This window comes from Eubalaena glacialis, chromosome 15 (genome assembly GCF_028564815.1).
Source record: "Eubalaena glacialis isolate mEubGla1 chromosome 15, mEubGla1.1.hap2.+ XY, whole genome shotgun sequence".
Taxonomy (NCBI): domain Eukaryota; kingdom Metazoa; phylum Chordata; class Mammalia; order Artiodactyla; family Balaenidae; genus Eubalaena; species Eubalaena glacialis.
Genome location: NC_083730.1, coordinates 15,634,944 through 15,661,913, shown reverse-complemented (window position 1 = coordinate 15,661,913; position 26,970 = coordinate 15,634,944). Strand labels below are relative to the sequence as shown.

Here is a 26,970-nt window from a genome sequence, read left to right as displayed (position 1 = left end):
ATTATTAATGCAACTTTCAGACATGTGTATTTTAGTAGTGCCCTCTCTAGTCTCAAAGGCTTTAGGTAGAAAATCATATATTTACCTTACCTAGTGAGGACCAGCCCAGGTGAAATACCAGAGTGAGATAGAGGCCTCTCGCCTGGTGGGAGAGGGATGAGGACGTGCTCACAGGTGGAGGGATCACAGGTGGTGCTGAAAATGGAAGTTGTACAAATTCTGTTCCATTTCACCAAGTAGGGCCTTGCCTGGGCCTTTGGTTGGGAGGCCTCTCACCTAAGTCTGAGAAGCACAGATTGCTGACCTTGGTTCTGGGTTCTCTAGACTGAGGCTTCATGACTGTGGCTCTCAGGAGTCTAGTAAGAGGGTGACACATGCTCACAAATAACTGTGATAGATGATAGAATGTCCCTGTGAGAGAAATAAAGAAAATGATTAGATTTCCTTTTAGGAGAGAATTTGTAGGTCATAGGTACCAAAAGACTTGGGGATTAGGGTGGAATTTTTCATGACTGTTAATGACTTGGCAGCATTTTTGATGTAAGGAGAGGAAATGGGATAAAAAATACACTCATCTCAATCAAAAGAGGCAATTAGATTTCTAAAACCTGCCATCAAAAAATGAGTGTTAAAAACAAACTGAGGATTACTGAGTGTGGATAAAGAAATAATTTCTCTTATTGTGGGAGTCCTGGATTAATCACATCTAAAGCATATTGCTTTTCCTTAAATTTGACCTCTCCAAGCCAATACATATCTTCCCCAGAGCTGAAAAATATGTACCACCTGACATTATAAATCTCTCTACCTGATTTTTAAAATAATTTTATTAATGATTTTGTTGTATTGTAAGAAAATTCCTGTATGAATAATACAGCAATCTGATTTTCTTAATACATTGTAAGAGGAAAAAGTAGCATTTTGGACTATCAAATATTTTAAAAAATACTTTTGTTTTCTAGTCTGGTAAACAAAGTGAGAGAAACGGATCCTGCTGAGTTAATTCCTTGAATTTCATCCTGCACAGGCTCTCTACCTCTGATTTTAAGTCCAACAGTGCCCTCTACATCCCATTCTCTGTACGGAATTCCAGCGTTTTAAAAACACAGAATGATCAAGAAGACGAAACTGCCCTCAGATTTATGACTGTATCCTCAAAATAAAATACGTATAACAAGAAAAATTTACTCATATACTCTTTAATCTAAAGTACATAATTCTCAATATTTTCTACTTCTAAATCGGCAATATCTTCTGATCTTCTAAGAAGATAGATGTCAGGCATAGGTTGCTGGAAAAATATTAAATCTTATATATTATATTCACATATTACTTATGATATTTTCAAAGCCATATTTGAATTATCAGTAATTTTAGAATTTTTTTTAAAAAATGTGATCTCTAAAGGTTGTCACTGCTTGAAACTAGATTTCCAGAAAACTGGGTCCTATTCTAAAATGTTTGTCTTTGAGATCAAATAACTCTCAAGTTGCCAGCTGTTAAATTGTCATTAGTAATCTTGACTTAATAACTTGATATATTTAGAGACAGCATGCTTTTCTTTTATAAATTTATTTATTTATTTATTTATTTTTGGCTGTGTTGGGTCTTCGTTTCTGTGCGAGGGCTTTCTCTAGTTGCGGCGAGTGGGGGCCGCTCTTCATCGCGATGCGCGGGCCTCTCACTGTCGCGGCCTCTCTTGTTGCGGAGCACAGGCTCCAGACGCGCAGGCTCAGTAGTTGTGGCTCACGGGCCTAGTTGCTCCGCGGCATGTGGGATCTTCCCAGACCAGGGCTCGAACCCGTGTCCCCTGCATTGGCAGGCAGATTCTCAACCACCGCGCCACCAGGGAAGCCCCAGCATGCTTTTCTAAATGATTTCTCCTGATAAAAGTAACAGCAATTTCATTTGAAGGACTCCATTTTTATTAACAAATGTTCTTATTCAATTTGATTTTTAAGGATTTCGATGTGTGATGAAGAGGTTTGTTAAGCAGGACCAATTCAGTTACTTCTGAACTTTGTGCACTGTCACTGTGGCCTAATTTATATGTATCAACAGAGTTTCCATTAGATGTAGAATTTTACTTTGTGATTAAAGGTGCTATTTCATAGGTAAACATTTTGAATCCTGAAGAAGAATTTCAGGAATGTAAATGTTTTTAAGAAAAAACAAACAAATAATTGATTTATTCCAGATCATTATTAGCTACTTAATATATACCACCACATCTTGGGAACTAGAGATAAAGAGGTGAATAAATTGAGAACATCACTCTCATGGGGAAATTAGAGGAGGGTGTCCAGACAATAAAACAGTCAAGAATCAAGTTAATTTTATACTTGCAGATAGTTTTGAGTGCTCTGAGGAATTACAGCACAGTGACATGAGAGTTATGGGTCAGAATGATGAGGAGCAGATCATTTACACTGGGTTGTCTCAGAAGACTTGTCTGAAAAGATGAGGTGGTATAAATACTCAGAATTACATCAAAGCTCATATAACCAACATCATTAGTGTGAGAACTTATAATAGAGGGAAATTCTTATTCTCTGCTCCACAGGATGAATGCAAGGACAAGGTGGGGACCGACATGAGGAAAACTTGGGATTATAACTGGGTGCTATTTTTGATATTGTACCATTGGATTTAACATTTGGCACCTCTTTGGAGATACACTAGATTTTGAAAAGAGAGAGACAGACAGACAGACCAAGCTATCATTTACCCCTCTTTGAAGAGTTGATCTAATTAAATTCTCTGAAAGTAAATGATAACCAGATTTCTCACAGCAGAATCATAATATAACATATATTACATATATGACATACATATATATGTTTATATATTATAATCCCTATATATATATAACATGTACAACATATATAACATATATAGAATATATATAGCATACACATAACTTTTAATTTTGTTAAATATAAATAGAACTCTGAATACTTATTCTGGCAATGAAAGATTATCAAGATTTGACTTATCCTCCACCTGTAAAGTAATAAAAGTCCAGATGCAAAATGTGAAACAATAGTATATTTTTAACAAAAGGAAGAACAAGAGTGCAACCCTTGAGAAAAAGAAAACAGCCATGTGAGCCTTACAATTTTGTCAGTTTCCAGCTTTGAGGCAACCTGAATTTCAGGCACAGAAACAAAATACTTAAAAATTGCCCAGAAGCTTCGTCTGCATGAATGCCTGAAGATACCACCTTTTAAGTGCTGAAGAAATGCTGTCAACATACAATTCTATATTTCAAAAAATATCCTTTAAAATGAAGGGAAAGTAAAAACATTTTAGACAAACAAAAGCTGAACTTCACTATAAGAAATTTTAAAGGATGTGTTTTCGGGCAGAAGGAAAATAATGTCGTATAAATTTTAGACCTACTCATGGATGAGAGGAACTAAGAATGATAAGTATTGGGTAAAAATAAAATAATTTTTCTCATTTTTCAGTTTCTTTAAAAGACAATTGATTGTCTTTTAAAAGCAAAAACAAACAAAAAAGTACTTTTAGATTTTTAACCTAAATAGAATTAAAGTGTTTGACAACAATAGCACAAAAGAGAGAAATAGAAGTGTGCTGTATAATTTGAGGATAGATAGGGATAACTTTAAAATGTATATGGTAAACCTTAGAGCAACTATTAAAAAATAAAGCAAAGAGGTACAGGTAATGAGCCAAAAGTAACCCAAAAGAAGGCAGGAAAAGTGAAAAACAAAAACCCAAAAAACCCAGAAACAACAGATAGGACAAATATGAATCAAATAGCAAGATGGTAGATTTTGAGCCATACACATGGGAAATTGTATTAAATGTAACCTGTCTAAACAATATAGAAAAGGCAGAATGGATAACAAAGCAAAGAGGTAATGTAGGTTAAAAGTAAATGGAATGAAAAGATATACTTTGCAAACCCTAATCAAGAGAAAGCTGAAGTAGCTATATTAATATTAGACAAAGTAGATTCCACAAACAATGAAGATCATCAGGGATAAAGAGGAACACTTCATAATGATAAAGTGGTAACTCAGCAAGAAGATGCAAAAATCCTAAATGTGTACTCATTTAATAACAGAGCTAATAGGTAACTAATGAGAACCTACTGTATAGCACAGGGAACTCTACTCAACAATGCTCTGTGGTGACCTAAATGGGAAGGAAATCCAAAAAAGAGGGAATGTATGTATACATATAGCTGATTCACTTTGCTGTACAGCAGAAACTAACACAACATTGTAAAGCAATTATACTCCTGTAAAAATTAATTTAAAAAAAAACCAGCTGCAATGTACATGAAACCAAAACTTATGGAACTGAAAGAAGAATAAATAAATCCACAATTATAATTAGAGAATTTAACTTTTATTTTTCAGTATTAGGAAGAACTAGATGGTGAAAGGAGACATATAAAAGACATGAATAACACAGTCAACCCATCTGAAATAACTGATTTTTAAAAAGTACTCCATTGAGCCAAGAACAATACAACTTCCTTTCAAGTGCTCATGGAACATTCACCAAGATAAGCATTATACTGGGCCATAAAATGTCTCAAAATTAAAAAAAAAAAAAATTGAAATCATACAGAGTATGATTCTGACCACGATGAACTTAAAATTTTAAAAAATCTGGAAGTTCCCCCCAAATTTGGAAATTAAGCAGCACACTCCCACTGGGCAATGGAGAAATCACAAGAAAATTTTTGAACCAAATACAAATGAAAACACATTATATAAAAATTTGTGAAATGCAGCTAAATTGACACCTAAAAGTGTATTTATAGTTTTAAAATTTTAAAGTAGAAAAGAAGAAAGATATAAATCAAATGATCTAATTTCTATCTTAAGAAGCTAAATAAAGAGCAAATTAAACTCAAAGAAAATGGAATGAAATAATAACGATAAAAGAAATCAATGAAATAGAAAAAGAAAAGAACAGAGAAAGCTCAATGAAATCAAGAGCTGATTACTTGACAAATTCAGTAAAATAATAAACTTTGGCTAGACTGATCAAGAAAAAAATTGAAGAAATTACTACAGATTCTACAAATATCTAAGGGATGGTAAGAAAATATGAAAAAATTATGATAGCAAATTTTACAACTTAGATAAATGGAAAAATTTCTTGAAAGATGGAAAGTATCAAGTTCTCAAGACTTACTCCAGAAGGAATAGAATAGCTGAATAGTCGTATATCTAATAAAGAAGTTGAAATTGTAAGAAAATTCCAAGTTCAGATGGCTTCAAGCATGAGCTTTGTCAAACATTCAAGGATGTTCTGGATGTTTTGTCTAGACAAAACAAAATGGATGAATATCAAAAATATAATGCTGAATGAAAGAAGTCATACACAAAAAAGTACATTTCCCATGACTCCATGTATATGAGATTCTGGAAAATACAACATAAACTACAGTGATAGAAAACAGGTTAGTTATTTCCTAGGGCTAGAATCAGGGGATGATGATTCTCTGGATCTGGACACAGAGAAACGGGCACAAGGAAACTGGAAATTGTTTGTATCTTAATTGCTGGTGAAATGCAATATATAATTTGTTAAACTCATGAAAATATACACTTAAAATTGGTGAATTTTATGATGTAAACTACGTCTTTGTCAAGTTGCTACTAGAATGTAAAATACAAAATTATCAAACTCAGACTTTTTTCCTGGATGTGGTATTTCAACTTAATGTTTAGTTCTCACTTCTGGTGGATTGGAGAAAAGTGACTTTAATTTTCAATCTAGTAGTTCACTCACTAAAAAAAAAAACCCTGTTATTAGCATTTCAGTTGACAGGTATACATGTTATTGGGTGGGGAGGAGATAAAAGAGGATGTAGCAGATGCAGATACCTTTTTAAGGCTATTTTCCAGGTGTAACAACTTTATTTTGACTGATAGTAGAAAGGACACTGGTTCGATTCAGCAAGATATTTTGTTTGAGGCTTATTGTGTGATAACCAAAACAGCTGGATCTGAATAATGGAGGTTCTGAAACTACTACAATACCATTTGTCTAAATTTTATTTTAATCACAGCTAGTTCCTAGATATTAAAATTCCTAATTGTGATTTATCTGAAAGGCTTAAGTGAGGGTAGGAAGAGAGAGTACATAAAGGATTTAAGTATTTCCCATCTAAACAATCACTATGGATTTTGTAAAAGTTTGGAATTAGAATATTTTAGCAATCTTTCGATTATCATTTTTGGGGTGTGAAACAATTAATTAGATTATTTAAATCACATGTAAATGGTTTGTCTGAGGTCTTTGGTTTATATTGAATTTGTGTGTTTTAACTAAAGTCTGACATCATAACATATGTAAAGCTAGGTAAATTTAGATAATCTATGTAAAAATTCAAACATAATATTTATTCTTTTTGCTTTATTTAATATTTATGCTTTCCTCCAAAATAGTCTTTTATCTTAAAAAAATAATGTTTGAGTGTAAAAAACAAATTGAAATTATTTGCTATTGACCACACCTACTCCCTGGTAAGGTTGTAAGGAAGATTGTATTGTTCATCTGTAGACATTGTGCTTGATATCAGTGTTCTAAGTAAAACCATGGCTGTTTATAAATACAAATCTGCAAGATTCATGGTTTGCATTCTAAGGCAAGAGAAGCCTAAATTAAGCTCCAGCATTTTTAATACATGTTGAAATTGAAGGTTTATAAAAATCATGCTACAATCCTTTTATGAAAACAAATAATTTATTCTATATTTTTCTAGGCTGATAAAAAAATTGTAGCTAGTCTCCAAAATAACTGTAATCCGTCATGTGGAAATTGAAAGTTTCAAAGGGAGATTGATCCAATATTTTCACCTTCGCAGAGAGGATGAAGTTATTTGGGTCCCAGAGAAACTAACAAGAAGGCAGATTCTGGTTTAAGAGAATGTGATGTATCATTTGACATAGATATTTCAGAGAGAGGCTCTATCTTTTTTTTAAATTGAGGTATAATTGATTTACAATTTTGTGTTAGTTTCAGGTGTACAGCAAAGTGAATCTGTTATACAAATACATATATCCACTCTTTTTTAGATTCTTTTCCCGTATAGGCCATTAGAAGAGTATTGAGTAGAGTTCCCTATGCTATACAGTAGGTCCTTATTAGTTATCTAGTTTATATACAGTAGTGTGCATGTGTCAATCCCAATCTTCCAGTTTATCCTTCCCTCCGCCTTTACCCCCCATTCCCAGTAACCATAAGTTTATTTTCTACATCTGTAACTCTATTTCAGTTTTTCTTTTTTAACATCTTTATTAGAGTATAATTGCTTTACAATGTTGTGTTAGTTTCTGCTGTATAACAAAGTGAATCAGCTATACATATACATATATCCCCATATCTCCTCCCTCTTGCGTCTCCCTCCCACCCTCCCTATCCCACCCCTCTAGGTGGTCACAAAGCACGGAGCTGATCTCTCTGTGCCATGCGGCTGCTTCCCACTAGCTATCTATTTTACATTTGGTAGTATTTATAAGTCCATGCCACTCTCTCACTTCGTCCCAGCTTCAGTTTTGTAGATCAGTTCATTTGTAGCCTATTTTTAGATTCCACATATAAGCGATATCATGATATTTGTCTTTCTCTGTCTGACTTCACTCAGTACGAGAATCTCTAGGTCCATCCAAGATGCTCTATCTTTGATAGAATAATTAAATGAGATGATCTCATGACAAAAGGTATTGCTAACTTATTTATACTATAGATAATTACTATGAAAAGTTAAGTTGAAAAACTTGCTGAGTTGATGTAAGTGAACTAGTCAAACTATTCAAGTTTATTCTGCTCTATTATTATTCTCCCTCTCTCTCTCTCTCTCTCTCTCTCTCACCTTTCTTTCTCTGGATACCAGGCTTCAAGAAGTAATGGAATATAAAACTAATTATAATTACAGGATAATAATGCCAAGTATATCTTTCAACTGGAAGACATTCTACTTCCTTTCCATTTGTTAAATTTTACAAAAGAATAAACGTATAGTTGAAGCAATACTTGAATGAGCAGTAATTGAATTTCATGCCCCATCAGCCAAACTTAAGGATATTCCCAACTATTGTCTCAGAGCACAAAGCATGGATTTCATTATATTCAACATAGAATAATATCCTTTAGAGCTGCTGACCTGTTGAGCTTTGAGAGGCTGAATAAGGACAAATACCTTTTAAAGTAAGCATGCCTTGGGGTAGTTCATCTCACAATAGCTGCTGGTAGAATTAAACTCCACCCTAACATTCATCTTTTCCATACACAACTCTGAAAAATTTAAGATACATCCCTGTAATTTTCAGCATTAGCAGCAATTTGGAGGTAAAATAGTTATGCTTTAACTCAACTCTCTGACCTTCCAGGTTGTGTATGTGTTAGAGGTCGTTTCCCCTTTAGTCATCTTCTTCTTGGTTCTCATGGTAAGAAAATGATTACCTTGGCCATGAGGTCAGAGGGGAGTGAAAGTCCAAGAATTGGGCATTAACAGGTTGGATCCTTGCAGAGAGATGGAATAGTTTAAATGACAATGCCCAAGGGGATAATGCAAATGCTCTTAGCCCATCCAGACAAGTTTCTATAACTGAGTACTCACAAGACACGGGCAAGGTTTGTCTCAGAGCCACGTGAATGCAGATAGCTCCAATCTGCATTCCCACTTCCCCAACTTTAACCCAATGCACTCAACACACTGTAGTGTGTAGTCATAACTAGGACCTTCAAAACTCTGTATGTTTATACGCACAGTCCCATTTGCTTGAGATGTTTTTCTACTCTTCTTTACAACTTAACTCCAAAATCTAGTTAAATGTTTTGGTTTTTTTTTAACATCTTTATTGGAGTATAATTGCTTTACAGTGGTGTGTTAGTTTCTGCTGTATAACAAAATGAATCAGCTATACATATACATACATCCCCACATCTCCTCCCTCTTGAGTCTCCCTCCCACCCTCCCTATCCCACCTGTCTAGGTGGTCACAAAGCACCGAGCTGGTCTCCCTGTGCTATGTGGCTGCTTCCCATTAAAATGTTACCTTTACTTACAAAACCTTCTGAATTCTCTCAAGCAGAGTTGGCCATTCTCTCCATGCTCCCATGCTACTTTATATATTATACATTTCTTTTCTCTCTATTCTACTTTCTTTTATTGAAATATAGTTGATTTACAATGTTGTGTTAATCTCTGCTGTACAGAAAAGTTACTCAGTTATACATATACATACATTCTTTTTTTATATTCTTTTCCATTATGGTTTATCCCAGGACATTGAATATAGGGCTATACAGTAGGACCTTGTCGTCCATCCATTTTAGATGTAATTGTTTGCATCTACTATCTATTCTACTCTGAATATTGCATTCAAATCATTGATTATAGACCAGTTTTCCTTGCTAGAATACATGCGCGCTTTTAGAGAAGTCTACAAGATGTTTTTCATCCTTACTCCTGTAACTAAGCCTTTTTTCCTGACCCATAGTAGACAATGTTTGTTTCTTGCACTTGATTTTTTATAAAAAGAGCCTTCAAATATTATTTAGTTTGATATTCACAATTCTGTATGATTTTCTGAGCAATTATTACTAAACCAATCTCACCAACAAGAAACCTGACTTATAAAAGAACTGCGATTTGCACAAGGTCACCAGTGACATTGCGTTTTTTGCATTAAGTGTTATCATGATAGGTAGCTCCTCTGTTGAGCCTCTCCCCAAACATTCTCTTTCTTCACTTCCTTTCCAGAAATAGCAAGTAACCTAAAGTTGTTATATATTCTTCCCATTTGTGTTATTATATTTTTCCTATATGTGTTCTTAGTACTTTATAGGAGTTGAACTTCTTGCCACCTCTGCCCGCTCCACAATATGAAGTTAAATAAGTCCTGGGCTTCAGTCTCGATCTGTGTATTTCTAGTTTCGTCCTTACCCATAAAGATATTTAACTTGTTTTTGAGAATGGCTATATGTTTTAAATAGATACTTAAAGGCTGAAGGAGGTGTGAAAGCCAACTTTTGGAATTACATTTTTTTCTGTTTTTGTTTTCTTAATCAATGATACTGACCAAGATGATATTGAAGTTCCCCTGAGCTTGATTAACCTTTAGACAGATGTCTTCCTGATTTGAGTCCCTTAGAGCTTTTACCTTAGAGAACTTTTTTGTCTGCTTCTTTGAAATGTCTTTTAAGAAGTCTCTTGTCAGTTTCACAACCCAGGAATGTCTTTTTCTAGGACCTGGGAACCACTGCTTTGAAGTCTAATTATCAAGGAAGATAGTGCCCCTATCTCGAGTTTTGGTGGAAGGATAGTAGCCTAAATTAGGTAGTCTCCTTGCTCCAAGTTGTAAACTACCTCCTGTTACAAGGATATGAGAAACTTGACTTTTTTTTTGGATGAAGCCAATTAGTGTACACAGAAAGCCTATGGATCCCCTTTTCCCCAACCCCAGCTCTTAAAACTCTCAGGCCCTTAGAGCTGAGCTCCACCTGAGTTCTGGCGTCTCTCCTCTATTGCAATAGCCTTTAGTAAAGTCTTTCTTACCTGTTAAATTTGTCCAGTGCAATTTTCACTTTGACAATATAGAACTTCAAATTGTTTGGAAGGGAAGTTTTATTTCTCATTCTCATAGAGGCAATTTAAGTTGCTATTAGAAGTTATTTATAAAGTACTTCACATTGAGAGCTTTCAAAAAAGAAAAATGGAAATATCAAATTTAAAGTGTACTTTCTAGACTAAATCTCAAAGGTTTTGCAAAAACCCATCAGCCTCTGAGTTTCAATTGCTCATATATGCAAACAGCTTTGCAATTATTTAGCATTTTTTGTTTGTTTGTTTCTTTGTTGACTGCTTCGGGCTCTGATTATCATTCTATCCTCATCCACTCTTCTCAAAGTCTGGAATCTATTGCTGCCACACCTTATGGTATTTACTTTTGGTGTGTATTTTGTTTTTATAAAATGCTTTTAGCTAAGTAAATACATTTCTTTTTCTTTTATTGGAAGACTTACATTGTTTTGTAAAACATTTTCTCATGGTTATCACTGATACACCCTAGCTCTTTGAATTCCTTTAAGATATTAAAGTAAGCAATTTTCTTTACCCATCATGAAGAGCCTAGTTTTATGAATGTGCCTCTATTTAAGAAAAATGGATTTTTGAAGTCATATAAGAGACTTGGTGCTATTTATTTTATCTACAGCAACATGTTAGGAGAAACAATATAAGACTGACAAAGTGAAAACACAGGAAAAGAACACAGTATGAATGTTTCTAGGGCATTATTAATTGAGGCCAGAGTGTAGCATTTAAGAAATGTTACTGCTGATTCTCAAGTCTTTTATAATTTTCTCACAAAACTTTTCCCTAACAACATATCATTATTAAAATAATATAGAAACAGGGGAACTAATATTGAACTAGCTATATTTGTTAGGGCTTCTTTGTTTTTATTAAGTTCATATTGTCCTTGAAAATATATAATACGCCAAGCTCTATGCTGTGTGGGACACAGTAAGGAGATGTTGAAAATAGATTAAAAAAAAAAAAAGCTGCACCAGTTTTGTTTAAAAAATGTCCTCTAATGCAAAGCTTAAACACTGATATATTTATTATTTCATTTAACAGGTATTTATTAAGTCCCCTAAGAAGTCCTGACACTAATGGAAACTGATAGACAACTGATAAATGATCACATCATAACAAACACTATCATAACATAGACTGCTTACCTGTCTAAATACTTAAATATGTTAGCATAAAATTCCAAGGAATTGCATAGGAAGGGAACTTAATTCAGTCTTACATGGCTATGGAAAGTTCCAAAAAATGAAAATGTGTAATTTATGACCTGAAGGGTGTACCAATTAGCTAAGCAGAGGGTTAAGGAAGAGGTTGCAAACTAAAGGCATTACATTTTAAATGGACCAGATCAGAGAACATGACTTTAGCTTGAAATTGAGTTAAACAGATTCCCCTTGAATATGGACAATGAAGGCTGGGGAAAGAAAAGTGCTTAACCTGGTGGCATAGACAGAACCAGAAAGGGTTTTATATACCATACTAAATAGTTTGGGCCTTTGAACCACCGAAGGATTTTAGGCAGGATAATTTTAAAGTTATATTAATGCTTCAAACTGATGACTATGCATGCAGTGTCTGTCTGTCAAGAGTGGAGCTTAAGGAACCAAGATATTAGAGATGTAATTAAGAGAGGAATAAAAATACAGAAATATTGAAGAGGATAAGTCAAAAATAATTTATTAATGGGAGATGTTGGAGAAAAGGGGAAGTAAGGGTTGAGACATTTCTCATTTGGGAAAGTGAATATACAATGATGTCATTCACAGGAACAGGAGAAAGAGCAAGAAGGAGAGAAAATGAGTCCTGATTTAAATATGTCAATTTAGAATATTAGTTTATTTTTCAAATGAGTTTAAAGCCCGGCAACTTGAACTAGAAATATAACTTGAAATCATAAGCGTGGAAAGTAAAATAAGAATTGAAGAGTGAGGGGTTGAACCCTAAATAAACAAATATGGAAGAGAAACAGGAGTCCAGTAGAGCTGGAGATGGTGTGATCATCTCTAAAAGGTAGTAAGAAAATCAATATAATATGATATTATAAAAAACAAGTTAAGGAAGTATTTGAGGAAGGAGGGAGTGGTCAACAGGATTAAAATTTGGAGACAAGAAAGGAAAGAAAAAAGTTTCGATACCTTTTAGGTAGAGTCCAAATTGAAGTTGAATAATTGAATTGAATAATTGATTAAAAGTGGAGGAAATACAGGTAGAATGATCTTTAAGTTAAGAAGCCCGACTCTTAAGAGAAAGAAAGAAATTGTGTGATGAAAAGAGGGTAATGTGGGTTCAAAAATAGAGGAGTTTTTAAAGTTGGAACAGCTTTGAATTTCTATAAGGGCCAGTGAAATCTGTATTAATTTGTTAGGGGCTCTATAACAAATTACCACAGACTGAGTAGCTTAAACAACAGGAATTTATTTTCTTTCAGTTCTAGAGGCTAGAAGTCTTGAGATTAAGGTGTCAGTAAGATTGGTTAGTTCTAAGTCTATCCTTCTGGCTTTGTAGATGACCGTCTTTCTTTGTGTCTTTACTTGACATTTATAACTCAGTCATAGCTACAGTCACTCTCTTTAGTTCTCCTTTTATTTACTTTGATGTCATTGTAGGTGAGATGTACTCCCCCACCCCAAACCCACCACTGTTTTATTTTCCAGATATTTCTCCAAAAATTATCTTTCTGCCCTCCACTTCTAGGTGCACTCTGCAATCTTTTCATCACACTCTGTTGCAGCTCTGTTTCCAGTAAAGGGGAAGAAGTTGAAGTCACAGGAGAAAGAAAGGATTCAGGAGGGAGTGAGGTCCCTAAGGGGATGTAGGATAGAACAAGATGCAGATGAGAATCGGCCATAGAGGAGGGATATTGCTTTAGATAATGGGGATTGAAAACCAGATGGAGGCAGATACCTTTGAATTTTTAGAGAAATTGGAGTCTGATGGCTTTTATCTTTGTAGGGAGAGGAAGTATAGTAGTAGTTGTTCTAAAATTTTGAGGAAGATTTTCTGAGTGGGAAAGAGGCCAGAAAACAATAAAACACGATGTTGAGAATATTGACCGAGAGAGTAAAGTAATGAACTATGCCTCTGCTGACTGGGGAAGAGACTAAACTTAGGAAGGAGTTAATGGAAAAGTATTAATGCAGGTGTCCAGGCCCTGGAGATCTCAGGATTTAGTATTGATTAATTTGAAACATAAAACCTCAGTGATCTTGCTTTCTCTAACTTTTATTATTAGCTAAATTTATCAGTGTTTTATCTTCTCCAAACGTCATTAAACTCTCTATGTAAGAAAGTTGTTTGTTCTTTCATAGAGGTTAATACAATCATCCAGTATCCTTTTATACCAGGTATGGTTTATGTACAGAATTAAGCATATTTACTCACCATCTTATGATGTTTTGAAAGACATTGCCCTTGGGTTTAAGAATATAATACTTATTCTGAAGGAACAGAACCGAGGGTTAAAATGTCCAGGACTAATAATGAGGATTGTTTGTTGCGAAGGATGAAAAGATTGCAGAGTGCACCTAGAAGTGGAGGGCAGAAAGATAATTTTTGGAGAAATATCTGGAAAAGAAAACAGTGGTGGGTTTGGGGTGGGGGAGTACATCTCACCTACAATGGCATCAAAGTAAATAAAAGGAGAACTAAAGAGAGTGACTGTAGCTATGACTGAGTTATAAATGTTGATTTTAAGTTTGCTTCATGTAGTTTACAATGTTTTTCATCTCCCTATATTGTAAGTTAGTACTGCACAATTATTAAAATTCATACCTTTAAAGCAAGAAAATTAACAGGTGAATTTATCAAAGTGTCAAGTGACACATTCCTCCAAACATTTTTTTTTTATTCTCCAAAACTACAGCTAGGGTGTCATGTGATGCAAAAATCACACTGATGATTCATCACTTCGACCACATTTACTGCTTGCTCACCACGGCTACTGCTCATGCGAAGTAAATTCACAGAAGTCTGTCATGAAATATGGGTCCTCCTTCAACCTCCTGATTTTGTAGCTCCACTCCTGCTACTGCTGTCCTATGATGAAAAAAAAAACAAAAAAACAACGATTCGATGATTTAGAAAATGGAGTTAAATAAATCGTACATGCTTATGCTCATTCAGAGTCTTTATCTCAAAGAGTTTCACTCTTACATTTTCCACCTTCTTTCAAATCCCTTTCTCAGTCACCTTTCTTCAGCCTTCCCTGGATGCAAGGATACTGCAAACTTGACTGCTGAGATGCACATAGGTGGAATGGAGACTCAGAGTTAAGTAACTTTTGAGGGCCAGTGTTAACTTTAAACAGTGAATTAGGATTTGGGTTCGGATCAGCTGGACTCATTCACATTTGCATTATGGTGACCAGTTTGGGCAGAGGGGAAATTTGTTTTGGGTTAGATGGAGAAAGCCAGGTAAAACTCATCTCAATAAAAAGAGGATGACTAGGGATCCTCCTCACAGCGTATTTGAAGGGAAGCGATTCTTACTCTCAGAGATTCAGTTCTGAGGATGAAATAATTTTTTTGTTCATTTGAAAAGTCTTAATTGAATGCAAATTACGTCCTAGGCAAATGCTAAAGGCCAGAAATACAGAATAAAGTAAGCACCATTCCTAACCCTGAAAAGATCACATTCTAGTTGAAGATATTGGTTTGTACTTGGTTTGTACTTATTGGTTGCTATGACTCAATCAATTATATGACTATAGTGGTTCAAATGCCTCTTGGGAGAAGTAGGTAAGGTATAAGTAACTCTAGGAGAAGTAAGGAATCTTCATAAATATGATAAGATTAGAACTGATTTTGAAGTATAAATTGGCTAGGTATGAAAAAGGGAAAGTATTCCAGGCAAACGGAATAATATGAACAAAGACACACAGAGAAATGTTTAACTGTTTAAACATAATTTGCATCTGCTCTGAATAGGGAAATTTTTTTTTCCCCATGATTTTTCTCCAGAAAGAAACAACTAATCCTTATGTGGTCATTTAAGGTTTAAAAAAATCCTTAAGATAATTCAGTTTTGAAGAATTAAACATAGAAGAAAAGGAAAATTGTTGGGACACTACACCAGACTGGTGGGACTTAATCTAAAATAAAATCAAACTGATGAGTTTTCTGGCAGAATAAATTACAATTTTATCCTATGTGTATATAAAATACTACCCTATGTATGGAAATCTCTCTCCTAATTATAAGAAAGAAATGGTCACTAATTTATTTACAGCACAATCCCTTAAATAGTATTTATTACAATCACTTCTGTATGTTTCATAATTAAACTTGGCTGGCAACCAAAAACTATAATTAATCTAAAAGCAGTATGTGGAAATTCTAGGTTAGACGATTGCATGAGGTAGGGTAATCAAGAGAAAATCAGTGTAAATGTACATTTCACCATTTCATTGATGAAAGTTGTTTATGGTTTCTAGTAGCAGCAAGGAATCCTACATATTTTATGTTATTTACTTCAAGGTTTTGAAAAATCAAAAGGTAAATCACTCTGTTTTTGCAAGTCTATAGTTTGTCAGGAAGAAAATAACTGTTCCACTTTGAATAAAATCCAAGGTTGTTTTTCCTCTGAAACACCATTTGCTGCTTTCTGTGAAAGTGAGAATTTACACAGGAAGTTTGTCAACAGGATAGTATCAGAGTAGGAAATATTTCCAATGAGAGGATGTGAATGATGAGGCAGAAGAATGATAGTAGGATGAGAAATGGCAAAAACAAAAACAAAAACATATTTTTTTGGTTGCAAAGGAATAGTCATAGTAATAATCATGGTAGTAGATTGGAAGCAATTTCATGATCAGAGCTCTCTGATGCCTCCCTCTCTGTAACTGGAAAAGGAAGATGACTAAATCTCTAGAAACTCATCATTGGAGAAGGCAATGGTGTAAATCTGCATAACAATCATACCCTTGTTTTTCCTGATAACCTTCCATAACTGGTCTCCCCCAAACCCCCAACATCTTCTTTTGTCTTTAGCTAAAGATGGTATTTAAGGCGGTGGCTTGGGCCATTTTAGGGAGTTACAAAGTTTTTCCTGAGTAACTCTCATGTATACAGGAGGTAGACATGTTATTAAACTTATTTTTGTTTTTCTCCTGTTAATATATCTTTATTACAGGTGGGTCTCAGCCAAGAAACTAGAAGAGTGGACAGAAAATTATTTTTCCTCCCCTACAGACACATTATAGTCAATAAATGTCCTTTGAATAAATCACTAAATGAATGTAACTCACCTGGCTGTGGTCTGTAGAATTAGAAGAAAACATAATTACAGAGAATAAATTCAGTTAGGAGGCTTTTGAGATCTTGTTGGCAACTTAGAAGATGAATGAGGCAAAGATATGATTAAAAATTGACCCCCCAAAAGTGGAACCTTGTTGTCGTAGATACTATAGATGCCTCAATTCTAGGTCACATCTCGAACAGTTTATCTCTTCATATAACCTAATATTTAGTAATTAGCACTTGATATAATTTAGAGAAAAAAAGAGACTATATTTAGCATTTATCCCAAGATTTAAGAACATACATTTTATATTTTTTCTTTTATAGTAAGAAATAAGGTATTCTTAAATTCCTATGCAATAATAATACAAAATATAAAAATGCTTTATTATCTTGTATCTTGATATCTTTATTATCTTGATGCTTTATTTCCTTGGATAAAATTTATTTTTTGGTCCTCACACCAGGAGATTTGGACTAAGCTGCTAGAACTTGCTGAGGTTGTTTAATTAACTTCATTAACACAAAATAGCCATCTACTAAGTTCTCAGTTTTGCACCAGATCATCATAAACAAAGGTGAGAAAGACAAGATGCTAGTTACTTCAAGGAACTGATAATGTAGTCAGTGAAGTAGAATGTATAAAAGTAATTACATTGCAAGATACATAATAAACACTCTAAGGTAAAAACCCAGAATAAAACTTAAAATATTCTATATTGATAATAAGGAAACAGAAAACTATTTTCATTTTATGGTATTGAGAAAGACTAAGGGGAGTCCTGTAAGAATAAGTAGAACTTCAAATAATAAAGGAAATTTGGGGAAGGCAGGCAAAACTGAGTTAATAGCAAAACAGATAAACTTAATCAGTGATTAACTCAAGTAAACTCTCACAAGGAAATAAACATATTTTGGACATATACACAAGGTCCTATCATCTTGTATATATAGATCACACTGGAGGCTAAGTGAATGAGAATTAATAGATGAATAGAACTCCATCCTGATTCCCATTACAAACTAGAGAGATGAGAGATAATGTACTATCCTCTGCTCTTTTCTGGTTAATCATCACCATCTCTGACAGTTTTAAAGCTTTCTAATGTGTAAACAAGAATCAAGCTAATATCTCATTTTCAAATGGTGTTCAATTATGTAAATCCCCATTTTTCATCTTTGCTTTTATTAGCATGGTAGTGTCCAGTGATTATAATGGGAGAGCATTTTTTTAACTATTCAAATGTCATTTATGTAAGGAGCAAAATTTTTGCATAATACATCTTCTACAAAAGATCCCATAGATAAATAATTCAGGGAATATTCATGAGTTTATTCATTTGTTTTATCTATAGATGAATTAATGTGCAAATAAATATTCATGAGCCAATTTGTGTTATTGGTTTATTTTATATCCAGGTGTTATTTTTTTCCTCTTTGTATTCAGTAATGATCATTTGAGATTCAAATGCAAACACTAGGCATAGTTGTCATACCTGTCCATCATTAAAGAATGAATAATAAATCTTCATGAGGAAAAAAAAATTTAACTTATTGCCTCCTTTTAAATAAGACAATACCATTGGAAATCCTATTTTCTACCTCGGAATAATTTTGTATCTACATCAATGTTTATGAAGGCAGCATCTTATAAAGCAAGAGTTCTAAAATTTTTGGTCTCAGGATCCCTTTACATTCTTAAAAATTATTGAAAACCTCAAAGAATTTGTTTTATGTGGGTTATATCTAATAATTTGGTTATATTAGAAGTATCAATTAAAATTAATAAATTAAGAAATATTTATCAATTTATTTAAAAGCAACGATTATAAAACTATTATATATATTAACATAAATAACATGGTTTTTATAAAAAAATAATTCTATTTTCCAAAATAAAAATAGTACTAGCATTTCTTTGTCAACCCACTACAGACTGGTTCCTGTTGTTAATATTTCATTACAACATTTTAGCAATCACAGCCAATATGCACTATACTGCCAAATCCAACAGGCAGTCCTTGCCCTTATGTCCTTATCTTTTTTTTTTTTTTGCTTTACAAGACAAATGGTTTTTTAAAATATTTTAAAATAAGATAAATAACCTGATAACTTTACCCATACATTTATTATTTCCAATATTCTTCATTCCTTTGTGTAGAGTCAAGTTTTTAAAATATCTTTTTATCATTTTTATTTAACCTGAAGGACGTCCTTTAATGCATTTTGTAGTGCTGTCAACAAATTCACTTTTGTTTGTGACATTGAATTCTAGTTTTCAGTGTTCGTTTTCTTTCAGTACTTTAAAGAAGCTTTTTCATTGCCTTCTGACTTACATTGTTTCTTATGAGAAGTTCTCCATCATTATTGTTTAGTCCCCTGTAATTCATGCATCTTTCTTTCTAGTTGCTATAATTTTTAAAAATAATAGCTTTCAGAATTTTGATACATGTGTCCTGGTGTAGTTTTCTTTCTGTTTACTCACCTTGGGATTTGTTGAGCTTTCTGGGATCTGTAGTTTTCATCAAATTTGGAAATATTTTTAGCCATGATTTTTTCAAATATTTTTCTGCTGCTCCTTTCCTTCTGGAACCCCTATTAAGGATGTATTCAATTTCATTATTTTGTTGCATGTATGGCTAGGTTCTGATCATATTTTTTCAGCATTTTTTATCTCTGTAACTTCAGTTTGCATAGTTTCTATTGCCTTTACTTTAAATTTGTTAGTTTTGGGGTTTTTTTCCCCCTATAACCTCCAATCTTCTATTAGGCCATTATAGGGAACTTTTAATCTCAGATATTTTATTTTTCAGCCCTAGAAGTTCTATTTAGTTTAGTTTTATTGTTTCCATTTCTCTTTTTATTATTATTTTTTTAAAAAAATCCTTGCATATATTTATTTTAGTAGATGTTTTTAAAGTCCTCATCTGTTTATTCCATTATCTCTGTCATTCCTGATTCAGTTTCTATTTACTGATTTTTCTCCTGGTAGTGGGTTACATTTTTTTTTTTTTTTTTTTTGCTTCTCTGCATATTTTATTATGTTTATTGTAATCAGGACATTGTGAATTTTATGTTATTTTGTTTATAGATGTTGTCATCCTTCAGTGTGTTGAGTTTTGTTTTGGTAGGTAGTTAACTTACTTTTGGGTCAACTTTATCAAGTCTTGCTTTTAAGTGTTGTTAGACTTTTTTTAGGACTACTATTTTAAGTAAGTAAATTCTACTTTTTGTTCAATCCAATGGGCAAAATGTTATAATTTTATTATTAAAATATTATTAATGCATTAATTATCTATTAATTTACCAGTATTAACATTTTAAGAATTTATTAAAGTCATGTATTGTATGATATTCCATGATTACTTTTGAGATTGATAATTTTTTCATTTGCCTAATAGCCATTTTAATTTTTCTTCCATTTCTTGTTTGCAATTTTCATAGTACCCTCAAGTTTGGTGATTTGGCTAGGCTGGGAGGGACTGATTAATTCCAGGTTATATGACCTGATATATCCTTCAAATCCTTAGTTCCTAAAATACCAAGAAAACTGGTTGGTTTAATTATCAACTACTACATATGTATTTCATTTGGTTATTGAACTAAGTTGTCTCATTATAACAACTATTTGTATAAACTGGATACTACTTGGCTGTTTTCGGGCTTACGTAACTAGGAAAACTTGAGAGTTGCCTTGATTTTCTAAAGCTGCTGTCAGTCAATTAGCACAGATATTATAGATCTGGTTCAGGCCAGGTTACACTAAAACCTGTGAAATTCAACTTGGAATTATTTGTCCCTATTAGTCCCAATTCTAAAATCATTTTTCACAATGTAGGCTTCGAGAAAATGTGAGAACTTTTGAGGAAAGAATATAAATTACATGTGTCAACAAATAAAATGTAGAAATATGAATGACAGGGCTTCCCTGGTGGCGCAGTGGTTAAGAATCCGTCTGCCAATGAAGAGGACATGGGAGGATAGATAACTTAATGGAGTTTCGATGCAAATACCTGTCTATAAATTCTAGTTCCACCATATATAAAGCTATCTTTGTTAATAATAATAGTTATCTATATCATAAGCCTATGTTATAAGGATTGAATAGAATAATACATGTGAGATACTTAGAACAGTTCCTGGGCCATAGTATGTGCTCAACAAGTGTTAATTATTATTATTTCTTAACTTCTTTAAATCTGTTTATCTGCATACTGGGAAAAATGTCTTTATAAGGATTAAAATGTGTGTACAGCACTTAGGACTATTAGTATGTAGTAGAATTTATAGTTAAATGCTAATATGTATGCAAGGCACTTCAGGATCTTATATAGTAGGCATTGTTATTTATAGTTAAACATGATAGGTCTTAATTACTAATCCTCTACACTAAACTGATATGAAACTAACAAGTAAGAATTGTATCATTTGCCCTCTATGTGGTTATAAAAGAGCTTTACAGAACTTCAGTAGAACTAATGCTTCTCTCCAGTTTACACCTATCCACCAAAGATCATGTGTAAATAAAAATTTCAAATGTTATGAATTTTTTGGAGGCATACATTTGATTACATACAAAAGCAGTAAATACATATTATCAGCATGTTTTAATAATCACAAATAACTTTCTTTCTCAACTTAGGAAACAGATGAGAAAAAAATCTGTTCATCCTTTTCAATCAGCTGACAAAGATGTGAAAAAAGAAGCTCACACTGAGAATTTAATGACTAATTTATCAAATGCTTATGCTTCAGGTATGGATGCCATTAACAAATGTTGTTTGTTTTCTTTTTACAAAATTCTATGTCATCTATATATTTATTGAAGCAATTATGATTTCCTTAAGATCTGATGCTTTAACTTACTTTTAAAAGTACACTTACCAGCTCAGTTTTTTTTTTTTTTTTAATAAATTTATTTATTTACTTTTGGCTGTGTTGGGTCTTCGTTTCTGTGCGAGGGCTTTCTCTAGTTGTGGCAAGCGGGGGCCACTCCTCATCGCGGTGCGCGGGCCTCTCACTATCGTGGCCTCTCTTGTTGCAGAGCACAGGCTCCAAACGCGCAGGCTCAGTAGTTGTGGCTCACGGGCCCAGTTGCTCTGCAGCATGTGGGATCCTCCCAGACCAGGGCTCGAACCCGTGTTCCCTGCATCGGCAGGCAGACTCTCAACCACTGCGCCACCAGGGAAGCCCACCAGCTCAGTTTTTGACAAGACAAATAAGGTCCATCTAGGAGAACTTGAAGGGACAATTCTTCTGTCCAATGATGTTAATCTAAAATGGTCTATTTTTTGGTGAAAACTGTTATCCAGTGGGACTTTGAATGAAGATTATTTGTTGGATTCCGACAAATGCTACTTCATTTGCTATTTGACATGGCCTTTTAATATCTTTAATATTTAATGATCAAAACTCAATCTCATGGTGATTTTCTTTGGCTCTTTAGTTACTGACCCTGCTGTTTATCTCTCTTTTTTTTTCTCTAGATTTGTTGCCATCCAAGAATGGCAAAGATTTAACAAAATGTTTTCTGCTACAAGTGGTAAATATTCTTCTGCACTACATCGAGAAAACTTTTGATGTTAAGAGTAAAACATTGGACTTCCATCATCCTCATCAACTTCTTGAAGGTTTGGATGGGTTTGACTTAATAGCTGTCTGACCATCCTGAGTCTCTGGAGCAGTTGCTTGGTTATTGCACAGACACCTTAAAATATGGTGTTAAAACAGGTGATTTTCAAATTTGTGTGCCTGAACTGAACTGAATGAATAGCTTTGAGTTTACATTTGTGTTGAAAAATACTCCAATTTTATTCATTTTTATTTAAAACATTTGTCTGGTTTATTTTAAATTGGTATTGTCATATGAATTGCTTATTAATTAACAGAGAAAAATAAACAAAATGATTTTGGTTTGGAGAGTTATATCTCAATGGAAAATAACATAAAATTTTTATTTACCTTTTTCATTTTTTTGTTTTATTTGATCATATTCATTATTGATGCTTAATTTATTATCTCTGTACATCAGTAAAACATAGAGTGCTAAAACTAGATATATGTATAATTTATATATACAGCCTACATTTTAGAAAGTGTTTTCTGATTAAATTAACATCATTGTAACTTGATTCTTAATCTCAAAGCAATGATACTTCCAGGAGCAAACGATATTTGAACAGGCTCTAGAGGCAAAAAAAAGATTCAAAAAGAGCTATCATGCACATCATCTTTAAGATATAGTGTAAAACCAGTGCAAAGAACAATCCATTTTGGAGCTAAGGAGGGGAAGATTAATTTAAACTGAGTTGAATATAGATTATTCAGTTTGACAATTAATGTTTGGTGATCCTTTCTTAATATAAAATTTCAAAAAATCATTATAAGAGGGACCTGGTTTTTTTCATAGTTGAAATTACTTATCTTTTTTTGGTGCTTTTTTTATTTTTATTTTTTATTTTTTTTCACATCTTTATTGGAGTATAATGGCTTTACAATGGTGTTAGTTTCTGCTGTATAACAAAGTGAGTCAGCTATATGTATACATATATCCCCATATCCTCTCCCACTTGCGTCTCCCTCCCACCCTCCCTATCCCACCCCTCTAGGTGGACACAAAGCACCGAGCTGATCTCCCTGTGCTATGCGGCTGCTTCCCACTAGCTATCTGTTTTACATTTGGTAGTGTATATATGTCCATGCCACTCTCTCAATTCGTCCCAGCTTACCCTTCCCCCTCGCCGTGTCAAGTCCATTCTCTACATCTGCATCTTTATTCCTGTCCTGCCCCTATGTTCTTCAGAACCTAGTTGAAATTATTTTTTTTTGGTGCTTTTTAAAAATTATTTTCCATTATGGTTTATTACAGGATGTTGGATATAGTTTTTGGTGCTATACAGTAGGTCCTTGTTGTTTATCCATTCTATATATAATAGTTGGCATCTGCTAATCCCAAACTCCCACTCCATCCCTCCCCCACCCCTCCCCCCACCCCCCTCACCCCTCTCCCCTCCCCCTTGGCAACCACAAGTCTGTTCTCCATGTCTGTGAGTCTGTTTCTGTTTCGTAGATAAGTTCATTTGTGTCATATTTTAGATTCCACAGATAAGTGATATCATATGGTATTTGCCTTTCTTTCTCTGAGTTACTTTGCTTAGTATGATAATCTCTAGGGACTTGATGTTGTTTTCTAAATTTATTTATTTATTTATTTATTTTTGGCTGTGTTGGGTCTTCGTTTCTGTGCAAGGGCTTTCTCCAGTTGCGGCAAGCGGGGGCCACTCTTCATCGCGGTGCGCGGGCCTCTCACTGTCGCGGCCTCTCTTGTTGCGGAGCACAGGCTCCAGACGCGCAGGCTCAGTAGTTGTGATGCACGGGCTTAGTTGCTCCGTGGCATGTGGGATCTTCCCAGACCAGGGCTCGAACCCATGTCCCCTGCATCGGCAGGCAGATTCCCAACCACTGCGCCACCAGGGAAACCCGGGACTTGATGTTTTAACCAAAACATGTATAAGGAACTTTGGAGGGAAACTTGTTTCATCTTTTAGGTGGCTCCTCCCCCATTCACTGCGGTAGCTTGACACACCCCATGCTGGGTCTGCTTTAGGCGGGCTCCTCGCTCTGGCATTCAAGCCCTTTCTCAGCTCCGTGCCTCTCACAGCTGCTCCTTGTACTCATAACAACCCTCCTCCACTGTCTGGAAACAAACTAGATTGTCCCTGAAAGACCACTTCCTCCGAGAAGTCTTCTCTGGAGGTTGCCTCTCCTGCTCCCCTGACTGCCGTGGATCCCCTAGGAATGGTCTTAGAACACCCTGATCCTTTCCTTTGTAGTGATTTTTACTGTAATTAAACACCTTGGTGTCATTATTTGATTATTGTCTTTTTCTTCCACCGGTCAGTGAGATCCCCATGGCAGCGGCTACGTCCGCCTTGTATGCCCACCGGATGCCAATACCCAGCATTGTCCCTGCATATGATAACTGCTCAGGAATATTTACTGAATGAAATAATTAAAGTGTGCTTGATCCATAATACCTGTTCACTGAGAAACTGCTATAAAATTTAACTACTTTTTAGCCTTGTGTTTTTTACTTTGACTCATTTGCAATTTTGTCTTTTTTTCTAGGACATCCACGCTATTTTAAGCAGCTCTCCAGTGGGCTAGATGTGATTGGACTTGCAGGGGAATGGTTGACAGGCACTGCAAATACCAACATGTGAGTATCCTTCTGGGTCTAAGGAATGTGAGACTATTAGACACATAAGCAAGAGTGAAAATGTCAGTTGTGGAAGTTACATTTTGCTGGATAGGATGTTTGCTATATCAGAAACAAATAGTTGATACTCCGAGAGAAATGCAAAGAAGATGGTTCCTGTTCCCTGGGTGACATTTTGACTGGTCCTCTGGACAGTTTCTCTCTAGAAAATCTCAGGATCTGAATTTCCTGGTAAGTAGTAAAGTTCAGTTTTTTAGTCTGAGTTATTAGTGTGCAGACTGGGAGTCCAGCTCCAGGATTGGAATCATTTCAACACTACCCAAAACAGCCCAGAGCACATAGTGGAAAAAAGACACAGACAAGTATGTGAAAAGTTTCCTGAATATAAATTAGAACTTCAGTCTGCTCGAAGGTGAAGAAAGTAAACTATTAAGGGAAAGTTAAATTGAACTCCAATGTGATTCCTTAAAAATTTTGAACTTTGCCACAGCAAAACTTACAGTTATACGAAAATTAGATACACTGCTGCAACGTTTTGAAGTAAAATTAATTTTAGGGCAATATATTTCAAGGTTAAAGGGATAGGGAAATGATTGGATATGAAATTGAAAGGATCAGTCTGTGTCAGATGTTAATATAATTTAACTAGCAATCAAAAGAGATAGGTGGTAGAAATTTAAACTTTAAAACCAAGAACTAAACATTTATGAGAAGTGACTGCTTTGCTATGTGGGAAAACTGTGGTTTATTTTAACTGTGTAGTTGTCATTGGGCTTTTAATGATGCACAGGGATTTATAGATGTGAAATGCATGTAAAAATAACCTGCACAGTTTACTGCTAGTTTTAATTTTTATTGCTTGATTATGGCCCTTTATTTAAACATGCATAGAGTAATACTTTAAAAAACCTATATCTTTTGAGACTATATGATGCATTTTATATGTTATATAAATTATTACACAAAAATCATTATATAAATCTTGCTTCGTTATTTGGAATCCCATTGTTATGAAACTTAATCATTCTCTGTGTGAAGAAAATATAGATTCTTGGTTTAAACAGAGAAATAGTGGAAAGAATACATGGAAGATGCAAAGATAAAGGATATAAGAGAGGGTTCTTTACCTTTGAATTTTTCTCATTTTAATGAATGGATATCTCCTACCATAATCTGAGATAATGGAAAAGCATGCGAGATGGAATTAAAGAGAACCAAATTTAAGTCCTAATTCTACCATTTAATGGGTCCCTGTTGTCTGAAAATAATAATGTCTACTCCATGGAATTGAAATAGGATCAAAAATGTAATGCGTGTAGAAGCTGAAATTGACAGAACACTGGCAGAAATGAGCCTCATTGAAATGGACAGCCGTAGGCTTGCTATGTAAACTTTGTTCTTCTTGGAACTAGAAGCCTAATTCTAATAGGTAATGGATTTTCTTAGTCTGTGTTTTTGTGCAGAGCCCGGGGCCAGAGTTTATAGATTAACACTTTATTAGGGCATGCCCTGCAGAAGAGCAGGATTGGGGGAAATGAAGGGAGTCAGGACAGGGCAGAGGGTAACATGAGGGGCATTTTAGACCTGGCTACCACTTAGTATAAGCAGAAGTGAGTGCATGAGCTCCTGGGATGTATGCCCCCCTGTAAGTGACTGCTTCTAAGATCAGTCCCTCTGGAGAGAGCAAGGGGAAGAAATTTATTCTCAACCAGGTCTCTTACAGCCAGGGGACTGCACGATGGGATGTTAAGTTCCCCACACATACTTGGGACTACCAGCTGATTCCATGACTTGTGATACTAAGGGCAAAAGGAAGACCCTGGGGCTGAAGGTCAGAGACTGCAAGTGTGGGTGGGAGGCAACTCTCCATTGGGTTGTGGGTGAGTCTGAGTGAAAGTGGTCACAGTGGTGGCTGGGCCTGAATA

At 34.5% G+C, this 26,970-nt stretch overlaps 1 protein-coding gene across 1 annotated transcript in view; it reads left to right on the top strand.

The window, feature by feature from the left end:
* Window positions 1–12,545: 12,545 nt before the first annotated feature.
* The window catches only part of LOC133075097 (glutamate decarboxylase 1-like), a 94,431-nt gene continuing 80,006 nt past the window's right edge, over window positions 12,546–26,970 (top strand). Inside the window, 5 exon segments of the mRNA XM_061169224.1 lie at window positions 12,546–12,601; window positions 21,470–21,582; window positions 22,314–22,480; window positions 22,482–22,557; window positions 24,955–25,045. Coding sequence (XP_061025207.1) covers window positions 12,546–12,601; window positions 21,470–21,582; window positions 22,314–22,480; window positions 22,482–22,557; window positions 24,955–25,045 — 503 coding nt within the window.